The sequence below is a fragment of the Oncorhynchus keta genome, chromosome 25 (genome assembly GCF_023373465.1).
Source record: "Oncorhynchus keta strain PuntledgeMale-10-30-2019 chromosome 25, Oket_V2, whole genome shotgun sequence".
Lineage (NCBI taxonomy): Eukaryota > Metazoa > Chordata > Actinopteri > Salmoniformes > Salmonidae > Oncorhynchus > Oncorhynchus keta.
The window spans coordinates 4,687,464-4,710,046 of record NC_068445.1 but is presented as its reverse complement, the minus strand read 5'-3'; the positions used below and the strand labels follow the sequence as shown (position 1 = coordinate 4,710,046).

Sequence of the window (22,583 nt, the reverse complement as noted above, 5' to 3'; positions counted from 1 at the left end):
CAGCCATTGTTGCTCCTAGACGTTTTGACTTCACAAAAACAGCTCTTATAGTTAACCGGGGCAGCTCTAGCATGGTTGAAATATGACAAACTGACTTGTTAGAAAAGTGGCATCCTACGACGGTGCCACATTGACAGTTACTGTAAGGCCATTCTACTGCCAATGTTTCGCTATGAAGATTTCATGGATGCGTGCTCGATATTATACACCTGTAAGCAACGGGTGTGGCTGAAAGAGCTGAATCCACATTCTTGTGTGTATATATAGTGTAGTTTGCATTATGCATCACACCAATTCACCGTTGTACTTTGTAAATATCACACAAATGAACGATATGGTTTTGATAAATGGTTGCACTGATTTTTCTCATGACAAACACACAGTATACCTTACAATATTTAATGTAACATATGACAAAGTGTCCTATTATAATCAAAACATTAGATAAGTTCGATTGTGCATCTGTGGTCACAAAACTGACTCTGATATCCGGTTTTGAAATGGCATTTAAATGAGATTTTTGGTGATTACATTGCATGTAACTCATATCAGCTATACATTAGGACTAACAAAAAAAAATCCAGGTGCGATATTAAGCCATACAATGAGGGGAAATCAGAGTAGGAAAAGTCCGAAATTCAGTAATGAAAGAAATAAGCCTCATAAAACAAGTTATGTTGTAGTGAAGATGAAATAACAAAATAAAGGGAGTGACAAGAAAAAAAACAAGGCATATTGTTTTGACATTATTGAACTCTGAGTCAGGAACGCAGCTCCGGAAAAGAATCCTTGTGAAAACTCATCATGAAAATACAGTAGGTGTCATAAGTCTATCCTGTGATGTGCTTTCCTTTGATTCCGCCCAAACCGTATTTTGATTGAGGAATGAAAGGATGAAGAAAAATACAAAATTGTATTATATTCTCGGGTCTGGCATAACACGATTTAGATGGTTTCTGCCAAGTACCACGGGAAGGCAGCCTTTGGTAAACATTAGTATTCATTGCCAACCTGCAAATGGAATTGGGATTATATGTCAACACAATGTTACTATGGTAATGCTTAGCCATCACTTTAATACTAATGTTTGATAAGACAGCAAATATATTTCTTCTCCCCAAAGAAAGTTGGGGTTATTTTGAAACATAAAACCCTTTTTCCATCAATATATTTCTATCAGTAGAAGCAGAGGACCAGGCAAAGCTGACAAGAGCAAAGACGTAGGTTGAGATTCCAGACTTAAGCAAGCACAAAGGCCTTTTGGGGAGACTTGCCATTATACTCATATCTGCTCTTACAATGAATTGACCTTCTGGCAGGCCAGGTAAAGTTCTTAACAAAGTACAACTAATATACAGCAAGTAGAGAGATATGATCATATCAATATACTGTCTTCTCAGATGTTTGAGGATGAGTGCAATACAAATTAAATCAAATGTATTTATATAGCCCTTCTTACATCAGTTGATATCTCAAAGTGTTGTACAGAAACCCAGCCTAAAACCCCAAACAGCAACCAATGCAGTTGTAGAAGCACGGTGCCTAGGAAAAACTCCCTAGAAAGGCCAAAACCTACGAAGAAACCGAGAGGGGTGGCCAGTCCTCTTCTGGCTGGAGATTACAACAGAACATAGCCAAGATGTTCAAATGTTCATAGATGACCAGCATGGTCAAATAATAATAATCACAGTAGTTGTCGAGGGTACAACAGGTCAGCACCTCAGGAGTAAATGTCAGTTAGCTTTTCATAGCCGATCATTGAGAGTATCTCTACCGCTCCTGCTGCCTCTAGAGAGTAGCAGGAGACAGGTAGCACGTCTGGTGAACAGGTCAGGGTTCCATAGCCGCAGGCTGAACAGTTGAAACTGGAGCAGCAGAATGGTCAGTTGGACTGGGGACAGCAAGGAGTCATCATAGCAGGTAATCATGAGGCATGGTCCTAGGGCTCAGGTCCTCCAAGAGAGAAAGAAAGAGAGAAAGAGAGAGCATATTTAAATTCACACAGGACACCGGATAAGACAGGAGAAATACTCAAGATATAACAGACTGACCCTAGCCTCCCGACACACACTGTAGCATAAATACTGGATGGTGAGACAGGAGGGGTCAGGAGACACTGTGGCCCCATCCGATGATACCACCGGACAGGGCAAAACAAGCAGGATATAACCCCACCCACTTTTCCAAAGCACAGCCCCCACACCACTAGAGGGATATCTTCAACCACCAACTTACCATTCTGAGAAAAGGCTGAGTATAGCCCACAAACCCAGAAAGGAAGATCCACTCAAGTGACGCACCCTCCTAGGGATGACATGGAGGAGCACCAGTAAGCCAGTGACTCAGCCCCTGTAATAGGGTTAGAGGCAGAGAATCCCAGTGGAGAGAGGGGAACCGGCCAGGCAGAGACAGCAAGGGTGGTTCGTTGCTCCAGTGCCATTCCGTTCACCTTCACACTCCTGGGCCAGACTACACTCAATCATAGGACCCACTGAAGAGATGAGTCTTCAGTAAAGACTTAAAGGTTAAAGGAGACCGAGTCTACGTCTCTCACATGGGTAGGCAGACCATTCCATAAAAATGGAGCTCTATAGAAGAAAGCCCTGCCTCCAGCTGTTTGCTTAGAAATTCTAGGGACAATTAGGGGACAATGCTGGTCATTTATGAACATTTGAACATCTTGGCCATGTTCTGTTATAATCTCCACCCGGCACAGCCAGAAGAGGACTGGCCACCCCACATATGCTCTGTCTAATTCTCTCTTTCTTTCTCTCTCTCGGAGGACCTGAGCCCTAGGACCGTGCCCCAGGACTACCTGACATGATGGCTCCTTGCTGTCCCCAGTCCACCTGACTGTGCTGCTGCTCCAGTTTCAACTGTTCTGCCTTATTATTATTCGACCATGCTGGTCATTTATGAACATTTGAACATCTTGGTCATGTTCTGTTATAATCTCTACCCGGCACAGCCAGAAGAGGACTGGCCACCCCACATAGCCCGGTTCCTCTCTAGGTTTCTTCCTAGGTTTTGGCCTTTCTAGGGAGTTTTTCCTAGCCACCGTGCTTTTACACCTGCATTGTTTGCTGTTTGGGGTTTTAGGCTGGGTTTCTGTACAGCACTTTGAGATATCAGCTGATGTACGAAGGGCTATATAAATAAATTTGATTTGATTTGAATTAGGAGGCATGCGTCTTTTGACCGTAGCGTACATGTAGGTATGTACGACAGGACCAAATCGGAAAGATATGTAGGAGCAAGCCCATGTAATGCTTTGTAGGTTAGCAGTAAAACCTTGAAATCAGCCCTTGCCTTAACAGGACGCAAGTGTCGAGAGGCTAGCACTAGAGTAATATGATCAAATTTTTGGGTTCTAGTCAGGATTCTAGCAACCGTATTTAGCACTAACTGAAGGTTATTTAGTGCTTTATACAGGTAGCCGGAAAGTAGAGGAAAAGCAGTCACAGCACAGACAAAAATTCCAAATAGTTTCCATAATGTCCACACAAACATGTCAAACGTTTTTTATAATCAATCCTCAGGTTGTTTTTAAAATATAAATCGATAATATATCAACCGCAAATGTCTTTCACACTAGGATAGGGGAAAACAATGGCTGTCCAAATTCTGTTGCGCAAGCAAAACTCATGTGACCACTTTTTGAAATAAAAGCCTGAAACTATGTCTGAAGACTGTTGACACCTTGAGGAAGCGATAGGAAAAGGAATCTGGTTCATATCCCTTTAAATCCAGCAAAGGGAGGCTATGGAACATGGAGTTTTCAAAATAGAAGCCACTTCCTGTTATGATTTTCCTCAGGGTTTCGCCTGCAATATAAGTTCTGTTATACTCACAGACAATATTTTGACAGTTTGGGAAACTTTAGAGTTTTCTATCCAATACTAATAATAATATGCATATATTAGCAACTGAGACTGAGGAGCTGGCCGTTTACAATGGGCACCTTTTCATCCAAGCTACTCAATACTGCCCCTGCAGCCATATTAAGTTAAACAGGAGAAAAACTTTTTCAATAGAAAGGAAAATAACAAACGGCACGCTCACGGGAGCACGCCCAAATCAGGCCTGCATACTTCCTCTGTCCTCTGACCAAAATGGCTCTCTACTCATTGTTTTTCAAAATAAAAACCTGAAACCATGTCTAAAGACTGTTGACATCTAGTGGAAGCCATAGGAACTGCAATTTGATTCCTAACCCATTGGATTCTGTATAGGCATTGAGTTGAAAAACAGCCACATGAAAATAATTGCACTTCCTGGATGGATTTTTCTCAGGTTTTCGCCTGCAATATCAGTTCTGTTATACTCACAGACATTATTTTAACAGTTTTGGAAACGTTAGTGTTTTCTATCCAAATCTACTATCATATGCATATCCTAGCTTCTGGGCCTGAGTAACAAGCAGTTTACTTTGGGCACGCTTTTCATCCACAGGTGAAAATACTGCCCCCTAACCAAGAGAGGTTAAAATGTCATTTACCACATTCACAAGTGTAGTTTTAGTGCTATTATGGGGTCTAACACCAGACTGAAGCATTTAGAATACATTGTTATCAGGAAGCCAGTGAGTTGCTGCACAACAGCTTTTTCTAACATTTTAGAGAGGAATGGAAGATTCGATATAGGCCGATAGTTTTTTATATTTTCTGGCTCAAGGTTTGGCTTTTTCAAGAGAGGCTTTATTACTGGCACTTTTAGTGAGTTTGGTACACATCCGTTGGATAGAGATTATTATGTTCAACATAGGAGGGCCAAGCACAGGAAGCAGCTCTTTCAGTAGTTTAGTTGGAATAGGGTCTAGTATGCAGCTTGAAGGTTTAGAGGCCATGATTATTTTCATCATTGTGTCAAGAGATATAGTACTAAAACACCTGAGTGTCTCCCTTGATCCTATGTCCTGGCAGAGTTGTGCAGACTCAAGACAACTGAGCTTTGGAGGAATACGCAGATTTAAATAAACGTCCGTAATTTGCTTTCTAATTATCTTTTCCTGAAAGAAGTTCATGAATTTATCACTGCTGAAGGAAAGCCATCCTCTTTTGGGGAATGTTGCTTTTTAGTTAGCTTTGCGACAGTATCAAAAATACAATCTAGTATACAATTCTTCAATTAAGTTGGAAAAATAGGATGATCGAGCAGCAGTGAGGACTCTTCGATACTGCACGGTACTGTCTTCCCAAGCTAGTCGGAAGACGTCCAGTTTGGTGTGGCGCCATTTCCGTTCCAATTTTCTGGAACCTTGCTTCAGAGCTCGGGTATTTTCTGTATACCAGGGAGCTAGTTTCTTATGACAAATTATTTTAGTTTCTTAGGGTGCGACTGCATCTAGGGTATTGCACGAGGTTAAATTGAGTTCCTCAGTTAAGTGGGTAAGTGATTTTTGTCTTCTGACATCCTTGGGTAGGCAGAGGGAGTCTGGAAGGGCATCAAGTATATCTTTGGTTTTTCTGAGTATTTATAGCACGACTTTTGATGTTCCTTGGTTGGGGTCTGAACAGATTATTTGTTGCGATTGCAAATGTAATAAAATGGTGGTCCGATAGTCCAGGATTATGAGGAAAAACATTAAGATCCACAACATTTATTCCATGGGATAGTATGACTGTGACAGTGAGTAGGTCCGGAGACATGTTGGACAAAACCCCCTGAGTCGATGATGGCTTCGAAAGCCTTTTGGAGTTGGTCTGTGCACTTTTCCATGTGAATATTAAAGTCACCAAAAATTTAAATATTATTTGCTATGACTACAAGGTCCGATAGGAATTCAGGGACCTCAGTGAGGAACTCTGTATATGGCCCAGAAGGCCTGTAAACAGTAGCTATAAAAAGTGATTGAGTAGGCTGAATAGATTTTATGACTAGAAGCTCAAAAGACGAAAACGTCGTTTTTTTTTTGAAAATTGAAATTTACAATCATAAATGTTAGCAACACCGCCGCCTTTGCGGGATGTGCGGGGGATATGGTAACTAGTGTAACCAGGAGGTGAGGCCTCATTTAACACAGTCAATTTGTCAGGACAATCACTTTAAGATTATGAACAGTGATTAGTTAATTGACTATAACTGCATTGGAAGTGAGGGATCTAACATTAAGTGGCCCTATTTTGAGATGTGAGGTATCACAATCTCTTTCAATAATGGCAGGAATGGAGGAGGTATTTATTCCAGTGAGATTGCTAAGGCGAACACCGCCATGTTTAGTTTTGCCCAACCTAGGTCGAGGCACAGACACGGTCTCAATGGGTATAGCTGAACTGACTACACAGACTGTGCTAGTGGCAGACTCCACTAAACTGGCAGGCTGGCTAACAGCCTGCTGCCTGGCCTGCACCCTCTTTCATTGTGGAGCTAGGGGAGTTAGATCCCCGTCTATGTTCGTAGATAAGATCAGTGTACTCCTCCAGCTAGGATGGAGTCCGTCACTCCTCAACAGGCTTGGTCCTGTTTGTGGGTGAGTCCCAGAAAAAGGGCCAATTATCTACAAATTATTTTCTGATCTGCAAAAAACTTTTCGTCAACCAGCGATTGAGTTGTGAGACTCTGCTGTAGAACTCATCACTCCCCCTAACTGGGAGTGGGCCAGAGACAATTACTCGATGCCGACACATCTTTCTAGCGGATTTACACACTGAAGCTATGTTGCGTTTGGTGACCTCTAACTGTTTCATCCTAACATCGCCAGTTCTAGCTTTAGCCAGCACCATCTTCAGATTAGCCTTAACGTCGGTAGCCCTGCCCCCTGGTAAACAGTGTATGATCGCTGGATGATTCGTTTTAAGTCTAATACTTCTGGTAATGGAGTCGCCAATGACTAGGGTTTTCAATTTGTCAGAGCTAATGGTGGGAGGCTTCGGCATCTCAGACCCCATATTGGGAGGAGTAGAGACCAGAGAAGGCTTGGATACAGACAAAGATACAGACATGGATGCTGTCCTCAAGGCTGCAGGACACGCGGACACACACACTCCCTCATGACAATCCTCGGACATCACCGGTTCCCTGCTCGCCCAGCTACGTTGTTACAGCAGCTGGATCTGCTCTTTGTGTTGTTTTAAATGTTGCCATTGTGTCTCCCACTGTGTTGTCACGTGGTGAGAATGGTCTCCTTGCTTTCCAGGCTATACAGGTTCACAGGTACACAGTGTTTGCCCAAAAGGTGAAGGTCACATCACAGACTTTGATGACTGGTGCTGCAGGCTAACCCTGTGGGGTAGTGTTTCGTGCCAGATCCTATTGGCTAGGGGAAGCACTGCATCAGTTAGGCATATTTACTGTGACCAATTTAGTATATACCCATCTTCTCACGTAAGTGTTAAACTAGGATATATTGATGTGTGTCATAAACTGAACATAAACTAAACATGCTATGACAGAAGCGGGGGGTTGGATGGTTTGGGTCCGTGGTTGACCTGGCGGTTGGGAACGTTGGACCGGTGGCAGAGAGGTCGCTGGTTCAGGTCCCCAAGTTGGTTGGGTGGGGGATCTGTCGATGTGCCTTTGAGCGGGGCGCTTGACCCTGATTGCTCATGTGGGTCGCTCAGGATAGGAGTATCTGTTAAATGACTGTAAGTAAATGTTGAGGGGCTTAACTGCAGGTGCAATGTGGTTTTGAAATTCAATAAAAATAAATCAATAAATAAAACATTTGATGACTGAGTCGGGCAGTATTTGCTGTTGATGTGCATGGTCCTTTTTAAACATCAGAGACTCACATTGCTCTGATATAAGATCCAGCTCAGTCTTAAATGATCTCCTAACTGCAATAGAAGTTCTGAGAATACTAGCTACTGTGGCCAACTATTGGAAGCAGAACATCTGAAGAGAGAAGATCGCTTTGGAATAAGTAACCGCAGCAAGCTTTTCTAGGGTGGATAGAACAACTAAATCAGTCAACTGGGGCTTCACCATGTTTCATTGAAATGTACAGCTGTGTGTCATCCGCATGGCAGTGAAAGTAAACATTATGTTTTCGAATGACATCCCCAAGAGATAAAATATATAGTGAAAACAAAAATGGTCCTAAAACGGAACCTTGAGGAACACCGAAATGTACAGTTGATTTGTCAGAGGACAAACCATTCACAGAGACAAACTGATATCTTTCTGACAGATAAGATCTAAACCAGGCCAGAACTTGTCCGTGTAGACCAATTTGGGTTTCCAATCTCTCCAAAAGAATGTGGTGGTCGATGTTATCAATAGCAACACTAAGGTCTAGGAGCACGAGGACAGATGCAGAGCCTTGGTCTTATGCCACTAAAACCTGCCACTTCACATAATTGCATAGCCAACGATTGATAAGGAGAAAAAAAGCTGGAATACTTTCTAATTAGTACAAATTAAAACAATATTATAACAATGGACTGTAAATGAAATCACTCTCAATGTTTCTTTGTTATTAGCCACCCAGGCAACAATAGTTTTAACCGTGTGACTTCCAAACGTTTAAGTGTGGTTTCTCCCAAGTCCTTGTCATGTTCATGTTGGTCATGCCTGCATGAAAACATATGTGTTAGCCAGAGAGGGGTGGGTGTTTAGGGGATGTTTAGTCGTTGCTAGCTTTTAACTTACCCAGGTTTACAAATTCATCCTCAATCAGAAGTGCTATGTCAGTTAAAGACATACTTGTCTGTAATTATATGCAATTATGTGAAGTGGGTGCCTGATGGAAAGTACTCATTACAAACTAAGCATACGAAGCAGGTCTGAAAGCACAAGAAACCTTTATGCTTGAGCCTAGCTCAACGACATGCTGGTTTGTTCACCTAAGGAGAGTGCCATAGTTAGCTACTCAGCAGTGTTTTTGCCCAACCAGGGTGTTAGTTGGGAACGCTCAAGGATATTGTTTACAGAGGCCTAAAATATGCTTTGCAAAGCAGTGTCATAACAGCCTTGTTAATGCCCCACTGAGCAAAACACTCTAATGGCATTAAAATGTAATTTTATTTGTCACATGCTTCGTAACCAATAGGTGAAGACTAACAGTGAAATTCTTACTTACAGGCCCTTTCCAACATTGCAGAGAGAAAAAGGGAAAAATAATAGATAGATATATCACGAGGAATACATACACAACGAGTAACAATAACACGGGGTACCCATACAGAGTTGATGTGCAGGGGTATGAGGTAATTGAGGTAGATATGTACAGGTGGGTAGGGGTAAATTGACTAGGCAACGGGATAGATAATAAGTGGTAGCAGCAGCGTATGTGATGAGTCAAAAGAGTTAGTGCAAAGGTGGATACAGAGGAGGCTGTGGAAGAGGAAGCTGCCCCATTTTACCTCTTCAAGTCCTCAGTGGTCCTCTTAACCTGAAACACAGGGACAGATTGGTTGAGATGCAGCACATTTAATTGGTCTATTTTGAAAAGAGAGTGACATTTTGGTTTTTATTCAATATGATAAGTCAGAAGATTGTCCATCTCCTATTATCTACTGGCATTGACTTTATATAAAGTGTCCATAATTTGTTGTAGAGCTGAAGTTAAAGAAGACTCATGTCTATAGCACAACCTTTTTCTCCAGATAGCACCAACGTATCCAAAAACGGACAGTTATTATTGCTACATGGTCATTCCAAATCATTCCATTCCCATGGACATCAGATATCACTCTAATTGACTACAGCATGGGGTAGGTGAAATCTAATAAACTGTTGTGTGATTTGAGAGCAAACCAGATGTGTTTGCACACAGACTAGCTATTATTCAAAGTCTTATCTAGGATAGTAGGTGCAAAACACCTGCCATTTGAGGGCTGTTGTGCAGCTATCGAAACAATTGCTGTTAATGCATCCACTTAAAAGTACTGATGGAAGAACAGCCAGAATTTGGTATATCTTGGCACATGTGACATATCTACCTCTCTTTAGAATGAGACTTTCTAGAAATGGTTTGATTATGGTAAATTACACCATTGACAAGGTGCACATTATAGCGGAGGCACAACAAAAATAAGCACTCCAAGTTCAGCACAAGAAGCCATTTATCTTTGAAGGCATTGGCAGAGTTTCAAATCCACACATGTGGCTGTTAAAAGGCTGCTATTGTAACTGAAGATGCTGCTTAAGCAGTTCCTACGTAGGAAGAAATAAGGCCTGGAAAAAAGCTGAGTGCTCTGAAAAGGATTTTAACACTTTGGATGATTTCATTAGAGCTGTATTTGTGTCATGCCTCTCCACTTTAGCTCTGCAGCCTTGAAGGTAAAAACTATGTTGCAGTCTGTTGACTGTGTTGATTATGTTGTCCAGACAGAATAGTCGGAGCTCCTTTGGAGCCAGTTTGAGGGCCCTCTTTTTGGTGGAGGACTTGGAGAAAAGACCCATGGCTCCTGTGCATGTGGATGGCCCTGTAATGAAGGGCTACGATGAGAGAGGGCTGTGGCATAGTGGAAACTTTGAGGATGTCTTGGCCATGAACCGGAGCAGCGAGAAAAGTTTGACGAACACGAGTCAAAGTGACCTGTCTCTTAACGACATCAAGGACAGGATTTCTGTGAGAGAGAGCAGCAATAAAGATACAATTTCAGTTAGTGGAGGGAAAGACACAGTGTCAATGACTGAGACTCTGCCTGATGTAACGGAGGGGAGCCCAACCAAGGAATACATCTTGTTCATATCTGAGACAGAGATGGACTACAACAGAAAATCATGGACAGAGGGAGGAACAATGAAAAGCAGCAGTGTTGTAGAGAACGGGGCTGTGGATGATGAGATTAGTCTGATGAAGAAAGAATGCTGCCCCTTTGGTACACAGCTATACATATCAGTCTTATTACTATATGCAACCTGTATGTCTGTAACTCACTGGACAGATATGTTTGTAAAGTATGGTGGCATTCATATTTCATCCCTCATCTAACCTCATACATATGTCTGTCCTCTCAGAATGCTCTGGATCACTGGGCATGGAGGGGGGTATCATCTCCAACCAGCAGATAACAGCCTCGTCCACCCACCGTGCTCTGTTCGGCCTGCAGAAATGGTACCCCTACTTTGCCCGGCTCAACAAGAAGGGCCTGGTGAACGCCTGGACAGCTGCCGAGAACGACAGATGGCCCTGGATCCAGGTAAGACACAGACACTGGCCGGGAGACACGAGTCACTCAGGTTACTAGACAGAGATGAATGTGTCCACAAAAACCGTCACACCAGAGAGAATGTTGATCTGATAAGTGTGTGTGTACATCTGAATATTGGTCTCAGTGCAGTATTACCTTGAGTTTAAGAAGTTGTGAATTATCCCTCACTGTATTAAATGTATCTGTTTGGAGAGTTGAAGGGATTTAGGTCCCTGCAGTTAATTAGTGTTTCAGTTGACTGATTGGGTTAACTGGCTAATTAAACTGTGAGCACTGGACAAAAAAGCTGTTGGTTCTGCTCCTGTGTATTACTAGTGATGTAACGTTTGATACCAGAGCTCTGAGGTATGCGTCGAAATCGCTACGCAGCTAACTTCAAAGCAGTGTGCAGATGTGTGTATCGCTTTTCAGAAGTATGTCATCAATGACGTCCGAAGCTTCGTTCGATCACGTTTTTTCAAACCGTGTGTTACAAAATGCAAGATCCCACAGATTTTGCTGTGGTGCTGGTGCTTTCTTCAATTCCAAGCTGCTTTCAAACACTGACCTCTACTGCACACCGTACATTACACATCTAGTTAGGATGTTGTTCAAAAAGTTTCACCTGACAGGTAGCTTAGCAGGTAGAGTAGGGAACTGTGGAACATTCAGGGAAATGATGGTATGTGGTCGATTCGCTATGAAAGCACAACATTTAGATTTTTTTTGATGTGACATGACACTTTCTGCACTGTTGTTCAAATATTTTGTTTTATTTAGTATAGTATAATAAGCATCCTATATAACGCCATAGCTTCAGATTTTGATAAATATTCAACTTGAATGCAAAATAAGGTTACATGATGTAAGCTGCGAACCTGGTATTCCAACTGATTTTAGGCTATTTAAAGCCAACAACAGTTTTGCTTAAAACAGTGGAGAAAACGTCTCTGATAATCAAACGTTGCTATTTATGGCTGACCAGCAGATGCGCCTAATGTGCATTGTGAACAAATCATTATGCTCTGAGTAATGATAAGTTTTTCAGTACAATTAAGTGAGCACATTGTCTTCAGAAAGCCTCAGTTTCCCATCACTATGTATTACCAGTGGGGTTGCTAGAGCATGTATGTGATACACCTCAGAAGTTTTTAATAAATAAAAAATACACACCCTTCACTCAGACATAAACACTTCTCCAACGTTTGTCTCAGAGGGGCCAGTTCAGAAATCTCCACTCTTCAAAAAAAAGCTGCTAGAACCTAAAAGGGTTATTCAGCTGTCCCCATAGGAGAACTCTTTTTGGATCCAGGTAGAACACTTTTTGGCTCCGAACCTGGTATTCCAACTGATTGTAGGCTACTAAAGCCAACGACTTACTGCTGCACCACAGAGTTTTACTTAGTTTAGCTTTTTTCTAAGAGTGTAAGGGTTTAATTGGAATTGTATTAGCAACCATGGGTTCATTACAATGTGGGGATACTGAAAGCAGTTAGTGATAGGAACTGTCTCTTATAAAATAGAACTGTATTATATATATTTTTATATTTAGTAATGTTTCCAACAAATCAAATCACTTTATGTGATACTATGTGCGTTGGCTCTGGAACCCAGTGTAAATCTTTCTGGGTATCTCTGACAACGAGCACATAAATGAGGACCCGAAGATGTGTGATGAAATTTAATTAGGCCCGCAATACAGTGAGAGGCTGTAACTGGCAACACTGTGTTCATTCCTAACAGGTTAAACAACAAACACTATCAGGGGTTGCTCACAGCAACAGAGCCAGGTGGAAGAGAGAGAGGCGGAAGAGGGGGCGAGAGAACGTGTTAAAGAGCACGGGGAGGGGAGGGTGTAGAGAAAGAATGATCCAACTACATCATCTGAGGAGAGAGGTAGAGTGAGAGAAGACAGAGACATGGGGAAGGGAAAGGTGAGAGAAACAGAGAGAGCAAGAGAAAAGCAACCAAGCGCAAATAGTGTATAAGGAAAATCAGATATGAATCACCGAGGCGGTTTGGTTGGCTTTAATGATGCCACGTGGGATGATGATGTGGATTCTGGGAGCGCTCTGGGTTTCAGGAGAGGGACTTCTTGGTAATTGGGACGTGAGTAGAGAGGTGTAGACTTCTCTCAGCGCTGTGGAGTTTTAGGCTTGGGAGCTGTGTGTTCTGAAAGTGTGTGTGTGAGTGTGTGTGTGTATGTGGTTGTTTTCTCATCTGAAATCAGTTTGAGGGTTAGAGCTGGCAGCCCTGTCATTGTTCAGGTATAACACCCCTGCTCTACGTGTCTGTCTGTTCCTCATGTGGATCTATAGTTCATCAATACCTCCCGAATCTGCCCCCGGCCCTGTAATACTGAAGACTAAATCAATCATTAATACAGTCATACTTTTAATAATACAGAAATAGTGTATATATACCCTACAGTATGTGTGGCTATACACTTCCATGACATAGAGTGACTAGGTGAATCCAGGTGAAAGCTATGATCCCTGATGTCACTTACTAAATCTACTTCATCAGTGTAGATGAAGGGGAGGAGATTTCAATTAGCTTTTTCTTTTTTAAAGTAGGCCATTACCACTTTAAGAATAATTGAAAAAAATGTAGACCTTGCCATTATATTGGTATTGAATTATTATTACATTCTAAAATATGTGAGAATAATTTGGACATTGCCAGACTTAGATTGGATGCATGAATGCCGATTTTTCTGTAGCCTATATTGCCGACGCAGGAACACATGGATAGCGGTAGCCTTGATGTCACCTTTTGAATCACAACATCGTTCTCTCACAAAAACTGAAAAAAAGTAATCTCATACTATTATAAGGTGGCGGGAATTGGCTACAATAATTATAAGAACTTTTCAAGCACCAAATTGAGGAAATGTTCTGAGTTTCAAGGCAGACCTATTCCAGTACTTGAATTTCTGAGCTCCAAATTGTAGTTCGAGTAGACTACTTCAAACCCCTTGCATTGTTTCAAATTGCAGGTGTCATATAGAAGACAAATTATTTGTCATGTCAAATGAGATCGTATTGTAAATGAGTCTCGTAGGCTTAGATTTTTTTGGGGACATTATATCTAAAATAATTAATAGGAATAGTTTTGTGCAATAGTCTATCTTACACAATTGCACACACTATACTTGGTGTCCGATCCGAGGCACACACACATCTGAACACATTACATTGATGCTTTCTCTGTTAAATCTAGCGAGACCCTGCTGTAAAGCAAGCAGACAACAACAGGTGATCAACCTCAATTCTCTAGGGATATTAGATTCAACATGGATCCAGGTACAATTGTCTTCGCGAATGGACATTTCTCGGGAATCCCTTTTTTTCCAGCACTTGGGCTGTTGTTGCATTGCATTTGCTATCAAAACATCTGTTCATCACTTGACTGTCATTCAGAAAATTCCTTTGTGGATCAGATGATAATGTGTGAAAATATACACTCTGCAAAAAAAGAAACGACCTTGTCTTTCAAAGATAATTCTTAAAAATCCAGATTTTCATTGTAAAGTGTTTAAACACTGTTTCCCATGCTTGTTCAAGGAACCATAAACAATTAATGAACAAGCACCTGTAGAACGGTCTGTAAGACACAAACAGCTTACAGACGGTAGGCAATTGAGGTCACAGTTATGAAAACTAAGGACACTCAAGAGGCCTTTCTACTGACTCTGAAAAACATCAAAAGAAAGATGCCCAGGGTCCCTGCTCATCTGCATGAACGTGCCTTAGACATGCTGCTAGGAGGCATGAGGACTACAGATGTGGCCAGGGCAATGAATTGCAATGTCCGTACTGTGAGACGCCTAAGACAGGGCTACAGGATGGACAGCTGATCATCCTCTCAGTGCCAGACCACGTGTAACAACACCTGCACAGGATCGGTACATCCGAACATCACACCTGCGGGACAGGTACAGGATGGCATCCATAACTGCCCGAGTTACACCTCCATCAGTGCTCAGACTGTCCCCAATAGGCTTGACTGAGGGCTTGTAGGCCTGTTGTAAGACAGGTACTCACCAGACATCACCGGCAAAAACATCGCCTATGGGCACAAACCCACCATTGCTGGACCAGACAGGACTGGTAAGAAGTGCTCTTCACTGACAAGTCACGGTTTTGTCTCACCAGGGGTGATGGTCAGATTTGTGTTTGTCGTTGATGGAATGAGCATTACACCGAGGCCTGTACTCTGGAGTCGGATCGATTTGGAGGTGGAGGGTCTGTCATGGTCTGTCACAGCATCATCGGACTGAGCTTGTTGTCATTGCAGGCAATCTCAACACTGTGCGTTACAGGAAAGAAATCCTCCTCCCTCATGTGGTACCCTTCCTGCAGACTCATCCTGACATGACCCTCCAGCATGACAATGCCTCCAGCACGTCTGGGACCTGTTGGATCGGAGATTGAGAGCTAGGGCCATTCCCCCCAGGAACTTGCAGGTGCATTGGTGGAAGAGTGGGGTAACATAACACATCATGAACTGGCAAATCTGGTGCAGTCCATGAGGAGGAGATGCAGTGCAGTACTTATTGCAGCTGGTGGCCACACCAGATACTGACTGTTACTTTTGATTTTGATCCCCCCCTTTGTTCAGTGACACATAATTTAATTTATGTTAGTCACATGTCTGTGGAACTTGTTCAGTTTGTGTCTTAGTTGTTGAATCTTGTATGCTCATATAAATATTTACACATGTTAAATTTGCTGAAAATAAGCACAGTTGACAGTGAGAGGACGTTTCTTTTTTTGCTGAGTTTATAAGGCCCAGCCCTTCTCCCTACTGATCACCTTGAGGTTTTTGGCATCTGGAGCCTTCCATCATGAACCAACTCTATGCAGAATAGTCCACAAAGTCTGCAACGGTATATGTGAACTGAAAGACAATTACAGCAAGTTCCCTGATGCTACTGGGCAAGCCAACTACAAGATAGAGTTCTATGAATATGGGAACTACCCTGGAGTCATTGGTTGTATGTCATATTCCCATCAAGTGTCACTCTGCAGCAGATGCTGAGGAGTACAGGGATTGTAAAAACTGGTTCTCAATAAATGTACAACATTGTTGCACGTTGGAAATGTGCAACTCATGAGTCATGCACAGACAAACTTGTTGTTCACCCCCTATCTTCATGCAATAGGACCTGAGCAATGATGGTACAACCAAGCTCATATCCACACCAGATGTGTAGTCGATTTTATAATGGGTGTACAAGAGATGACTGACAACCTTACATATCCCCTGCAGTCCTGGGATGGAACATGTTGATTGAATGTCTCCTACCAAATGAGGATTGGAACGGTCCCCCACTTGAACTGTCCAAATGGTCATCTTCAGGGATACCTTCCAGGACTTGCTGTCTGTAAATGATCAAAGTCAACAAGTCCCCCAACTCATCTGCCACCAGTCTTGAAATGCTCCCTACCAGCAAGTCTTCTTTAAGTTACATGTCATGGTTTTCCACAGGACCTAAGGAAGACAATACAGAAAGTATATTAATAATTATGTTTGATATGGTTTGTGTTACATTTCTGACACACAAATACATTTAGGCTCCACTGTGTTGTGTTGCACAAGAATTTTCACAGATTATTTTCTTTGCAAATTAAACGAGTGGAAATACAAAATCGATCGTGCACGTTTTTAAGATATGAAAAATAATTTTATGTAACAAAAGAACACTTCATGTTATCTCTGGGACCCTTTGGATGATAAATCAAAGCAAGATTTCATATTTCTCCAATCCCAAATTAAATCTAGCATCGGCTTCCTATTTCGCAACAAAGCAACAAAGCTCTAATGCCAATGACTAGAACGAATTGCAAAAATCTCTGAAGCTGGAAAGACATATCATTACAATGTAACGGCGTTCCTCGTTTGTTGAAAGAGAGTCGGACCGAAATGCAGCGTGGTGGTTACTCATGTCTTTAATAAATGAAGAGCGATACATGAAATAACTTAATACAAAAGCAAAACAACAAACGGAACGTGAAAACCTAATTACAGCCTATCTGGTGAAAACTACACAGAGACCGGAACAATCACCCACGAAATACACAGAGAAACCCCAGCTACCTAAATACGGTTCCCAATCAGAGACAACGAGAATCACCTGAGTCTGATTGAGAACCGCCTCAGGCAGCCAAGCCTATAAAACACCCCTACTCAGCCGCAATCCCAAATACTACAAACCCCAATACGAAATACAACAAAATAAACCCATGTCACACCCTGGCCTGACCAAATAATTAACGAAAACACAAAATACTAAGACCAAGGCGTGACAGAACCCCCCCCTAAGGTGCGAACTCCCGGACGCACCTCAAAACCATAGGGAGGGTCCGGGTGGGCGTCTGTCCATGGTGGCGGTTCCGGCTCGGGACGTGGACCCCACTCCATTAATGTCATAGTTCCTCCCCTTCGCGTCCTGGGATAATCCACCCTCGCCGCCGACCATGGCCTAATAGTCCTCACCCAGAACCCCACTGAACTGAGGAGCAGCTCGTGACTGAGGGGCAGCTCGGGACTGAGGCAGCTCGGGACTGAGGGGAAGCTCGGGACTGAGGGGCAGCTCGGGACTGAGGGGCAGCTCGGGACTGAGGGGCAACTCGGGACTGAGGGGAAGCCCAGTACTGAGAGAAAGCCCAGTACTGAGAGGAAGCCCAGTACTGAGAGGAAGCCCAGTACTGAGAGGAAGCCCAGTACTGAGGGGAAGCCCAGTACTGAGATGAAGCTCAGGCAGGTAGTAGGCTCCGGTAGATCCTGGCTGGCTGGCGGATCTGGACGATTCTGGTTGACTAGCAGATCTGGAAGAGACTGGTTGACTGGCAGATCTGGAAGAATCTGGTTGACTGGCAGATCTAGAAGATCATGGCTGACTGAGGGATCTAGCTGCTCTATGCAGACTGACAGCTCCTTGCAGACTGACAGCTCTGGCTGCTCCATGCAGGCTGACAGCTCCTTGCAGACTGGCAGCTCTTTGCAGACTGACAGCTCTGGCTGCTTCATGCAGACTGACAGCTCTGGCTGCTTCATACAGACTGACAGCTCTGACTGCTCCATGCAGGCTGACAGCTCTGACTGCTCCATGCAGACTGACAGCTCAGTCTGCTCCGAACAGGCAGGAGGCTCCGGCAGCGCTGTAGAGGAGGAAGGCTCTGATAGCGCTGAACAGGCGGGAGACTCCGACAGCACAGGAGAGGCGAGGCGCACTGTAGGCCTGATGCGTGGTGCTGGCACTGGTGATACTGGAGCGAGGACACGCACAGGAAGCCTGGTGCGGGGAGCTGCTACCGGAGGACTGTGGCTCTGGAGGTGGCTCTGGATAGACCGGACCGTGCAGGTAGCCAAGCCTATGCTATAATTAACGAAAACACAAAATACTAAGACCAAGGCGTGACATACAGATCATTGCACATCTGTAAATAGCCCACACAACTACCTCATCCCCATATTGTTAGATATTTATTTTGCTCCTATGGCCCCCAGTATCTCTACTTGCACATTTATCTTCTGCACATCTATCGCGTCAGTGTTTAATTGCTCAATTGTAATTATTGCGTCACTATGGCCAACTTTTTGCCTTACCTCCCTACTTTTCTATTTACATTTACATTTAAGTCATTTAGCAGACGCTCTTATCCAGAGCGACTTACAAATTGGTGCATTCACCTTATGACATCCAGTGGAACAGCCACTTTACAATAGTGCATCTAAATCTTTTAAGGGGGGTGAGAAGGATTACTTTATCCTATCCTAGGTATTCCTTAAAGAGGTGGGGTTTCAGGTGTCTCCGGAAGGTGGTGATTGACTCCGCTGTCCTGGCGTCGTGAGGGAGTTTGTTCCACCATTGGGGGGCCAGAGCAGCGAACAGTTTTGACTGGGCTGAGCGGGAACTGTACTTCCTCAGTGGTAGGGAGGCGAGCAGGCCAGAGGTGGATGAACGCAGTGCCCTTGTTTGGGTGTAGGGCCTGATCAGAGCCTGGAGGTACTGAGGTGCCGTTCCCCTCACAGCTCCGTAGGCAAGCACCATGGTCTTGTAGCGGATGCGAGCTTCTATTGTTTGTTTATTCCATGTGTAACTCTGTGTTGCTGTTTGAGTCGCACTGCTTTGCTTTATCTTGGACAGGTCGCAGTTGTAAATGAGAACTTGTTCTCTAATAGCCGACCTGGTTAAATAAAGTATTTAAAAAATGTAAGTACACATGTCACCTTCAGAGTTGAAAAAAATGTTTTGTTGTTAGGAGCACTCCTCAAACAATAGCATGCCATTTTTTTGCAGTAATGGCTACTGTAAAATGGACAGTGCAGTTATATTAACAAGAATTTAAGTTTTCCACCAATATAAGACTATGTACTGACATTTGTTGTTACTCTAAAATCTTCGATCTTGACATAACGAGCTGCATGATTTAGAACTGTCCTGTTGACGGAATGACGATCCTTAAGAGGATCCTCAGGTCAACACCAAATGCACAATGTTAATCTAATTAGGCTTCACAAAGATTAACTGGTTAGTCCTTATTTACCTTAGTCTGGGACTCCCTAGTCTAGTATTAGTTAATCTAAAGATCAGTAACATCTCAGAAAGTCTTTAAAAAAAATCTGGATTAATTTAAGTAGAATTAGCCTTATCCTGACATAAAGTAAACTCTGTCCAGGAAACCACCCCCAAATACACATCCAAAAAGTATTATGCATAATTATTGAAGAACCACGTTAATGAAAGTATTGATTTAGGTTTTAAGTATCAAGGTAAGGTGACATTTTGGTTAGAAGCATAACATTTAGCATGAAACCCCATAAGGAGACACAAAATGTTGAGTAGTTACACTACAATTCTGAAATATTTATTTAACAACCTTTCAGCTAGATCCAAGATTCTTACAGGGTTCACATTCAATGTCTAATTTAACTGATTCGTTCTTAATGTAATGACATTAAAAACATTTGCAGATTATTATCAATTACTTATGAACTGCTGTAACAAGTTGTCCAGTGTAGGAAATCCTCACTGGTTGTAACGGTTTTGTAGGTGTGAAGGAGAGTCGGACCAAAATGCAGCGTGTAGATTGCGATCCATGTTTAATAAACAACGTAAACACGAATTAACACAAACACTACAAAACAAAGAACGTAAATAACGAAACGAAACGAAACCCGAAACAGCCTATACTTGTGTCAACTAACACAGCGACAGGAACAAAGACACTAAGGACAATCACCCACAACAAACTCAAAGAATATGGCTGCCTAAATATGGTTCCCAATCAGAGACAACGATAAACACCTGCCTCTGATTGAGAACCACTCCAGACAGCCATAGACTTTGCTAGATACCCCACTAAGCTACAATCCCAATACCAGCCCAAAACCTGATTGCCTCCGCAAGGAGGCTAAAACTTGGCCGCGAGCAAATCTTCCAGCAAGACAAAGCCCCAAGCAACATCAAAATCTCCTAGTGCTGATCCCATTTAGTCGACTGGTCGATTATTAGGTCGATAGTCTGACGGTCGACCGAGATTTCTTTAGTCGAGCACGTAGTAAAAAAAATAAATAATGGTGTAAAACACCCCTGTCTGATTCGCACCTGTCTGAGTGGACTAATCCATTCTGGACGCCATGGGGATGGCACAGTCCATCGCTCTAACATGCGCTACTGAAATTGTAGCCTATGTGGCTATATTACATAAGAACAATGGTGCAACACTAATACAAATATTATTTTATAACAAATGCGCTTTCCTTCACGTTGATAGCAGTTGCTGTCTGCGGATCTGAAACATCAGTGTGCTGTTGAATTGTCGCCTTTTCCTAGACCATGTTGCTGTGTGCATAATAGCAAAGTTACCCATCATATTGGCGTTGCGAACAGCCCTTGCCTTAATTGTCTAAGAATAGTGAGGAGAGAGGTCCCCCCAACTTAATTAAGTCTATAATCAACAGCCTAACTGTTAAATCTGCCTTGCTTTATAAATCATTCATATCAATTTAGCTACAGAAATAAGACAGATCCTGCTTGTGTAGCCTGTTTGAGTGTTTGTTTAATAGCGTACTGATTCCATGAGAATCAAGCCTCAAGAAACCACAACGTCTGATAAACAATTTCACAAATTCGGCTGTTTTTAATCTTTGCTATGCTGGAATAAACGCTTTACACTTTTTTGTTTTGTTAGAACAGCCTCTCTGGTATTACTTATAATTTATTTTGTGTTTACACTGTTACAAATTGTCAGAAAAAAATAATATTATAATAATAATAACCCTCCTTTTTCTTGATCTCCGTATTGTTATTATTATTATGATCATCATTATAATAAGTAATGTCATTATCATTAGGCTTAGCATAAGCAGCCTTGTATAACCACCATTGAGCTGTAGGCCTAAGAGTAAGAGTAACTTAGGCCTACAAGAGTAAGATGGCGCCGACAGACATGCCGGCTCTGCTTCTAGCTCCTAAGCAACTTTGCAGTATTATTTATTTGTTCTGTTTGACATTATTTCCCCTGAATGTTTTTTTTGTGTTATTACATACAGCTGGAAATAACTTTTGGATGTCAGAGCGGTGGTAACTTACCAGCATTCCGACCATAAATACGACATTCCCGAATTGGATCCTATGTTCGTACCCCTCAAGGCAATTGAAATTACCCCAAAGCCTGATCCAAAATGCTGCCGGCAGAGAAGAGGTATTCGGAGTGACTTCTAGTCCGACTCAGGAGGCGTGCACACCATCCACCACTTCTGTGTATATTACCCGCTGATGTTAAGTCCCTGGACAATAAAGTAGACAAGCTCAGGGTGAGGATCTCCTTCCAGAGAGACATCAGGGACTGTAACATACAGCCAGCTGGGTTCTCATTACATCACACCACACAGTCCAAAAACGTTGTTAGATGAAGCAGATGCTGAGCTACAGGACTGTTTTGCTAGCACAAACTGGAATATGTTCCGCGATTCTTCCGATGGCATTGAGGAGTACCCCACATCAGTCACTGGCTTCATCAATAAGTGCATCGATGATGTAGTCTCCACAGTGACTGTACGTACATACCCCCAACCAGAAGCCATTGATTACAGGCAACATCTGCCCTGAGCTAAAGGGTAGAGCTGCCACTCACAAGGGGCAGGACTCTAACCCGGAAGCTTATAAGATATCCCGCTATGTCCCTTGATGAACCATCAAACAGGCAAAGTGTCAATACAGGACTAAGATCGAATCATACTACACCGCAGGGCTTGCAAACTTTTACAGCCTGCAAAGGGAAGCACAGCCAAGAGCTGCCAAGTGACACAAGCCTACCAGATGAGCTAAATTACTTCTATGCTCGCATAGCCGCAAAACACCTTCTAGGCAGGGTTACAAAGAAAAAGCCATATCTCAGACTGGCCAATGAAAAGAAAAGATGAATATGGGCAAAAGAACACACTCTGCCTAGAAGGCCAACATCCCAGAGTCGCCTCTTCACTGGTGACGTT

The 22,583-nt window shown here is 42.7% G+C and overlaps 1 protein-coding gene across 4 annotated transcripts in view; it reads left to right on the top strand.

Moving 5' to 3' along the window:
• The window catches only part of LOC118358027 (EGF-like repeat and discoidin I-like domain-containing protein 3), a 264,375-nt gene that overhangs the window by 177,984 nt on the left and 63,808 nt on the right, over positions 1-22,583 (top strand). For 3 of the 4 annotated variants that reach the window (XM_035735396.2, XM_035735395.2, XM_035735397.2), the window contains one exon: positions 10,906-11,087. In XM_035735396.2, the coding sequence (XP_035591289.1) occupies positions 10,906-11,087 (182 nt within the window). Of the gene's footprint in view, positions 1-10,242; positions 10,767-10,905; positions 11,088-22,583 lie in introns of those variants that run through there. The other variant, XM_035735394.2, reaches the window with a different exon arrangement.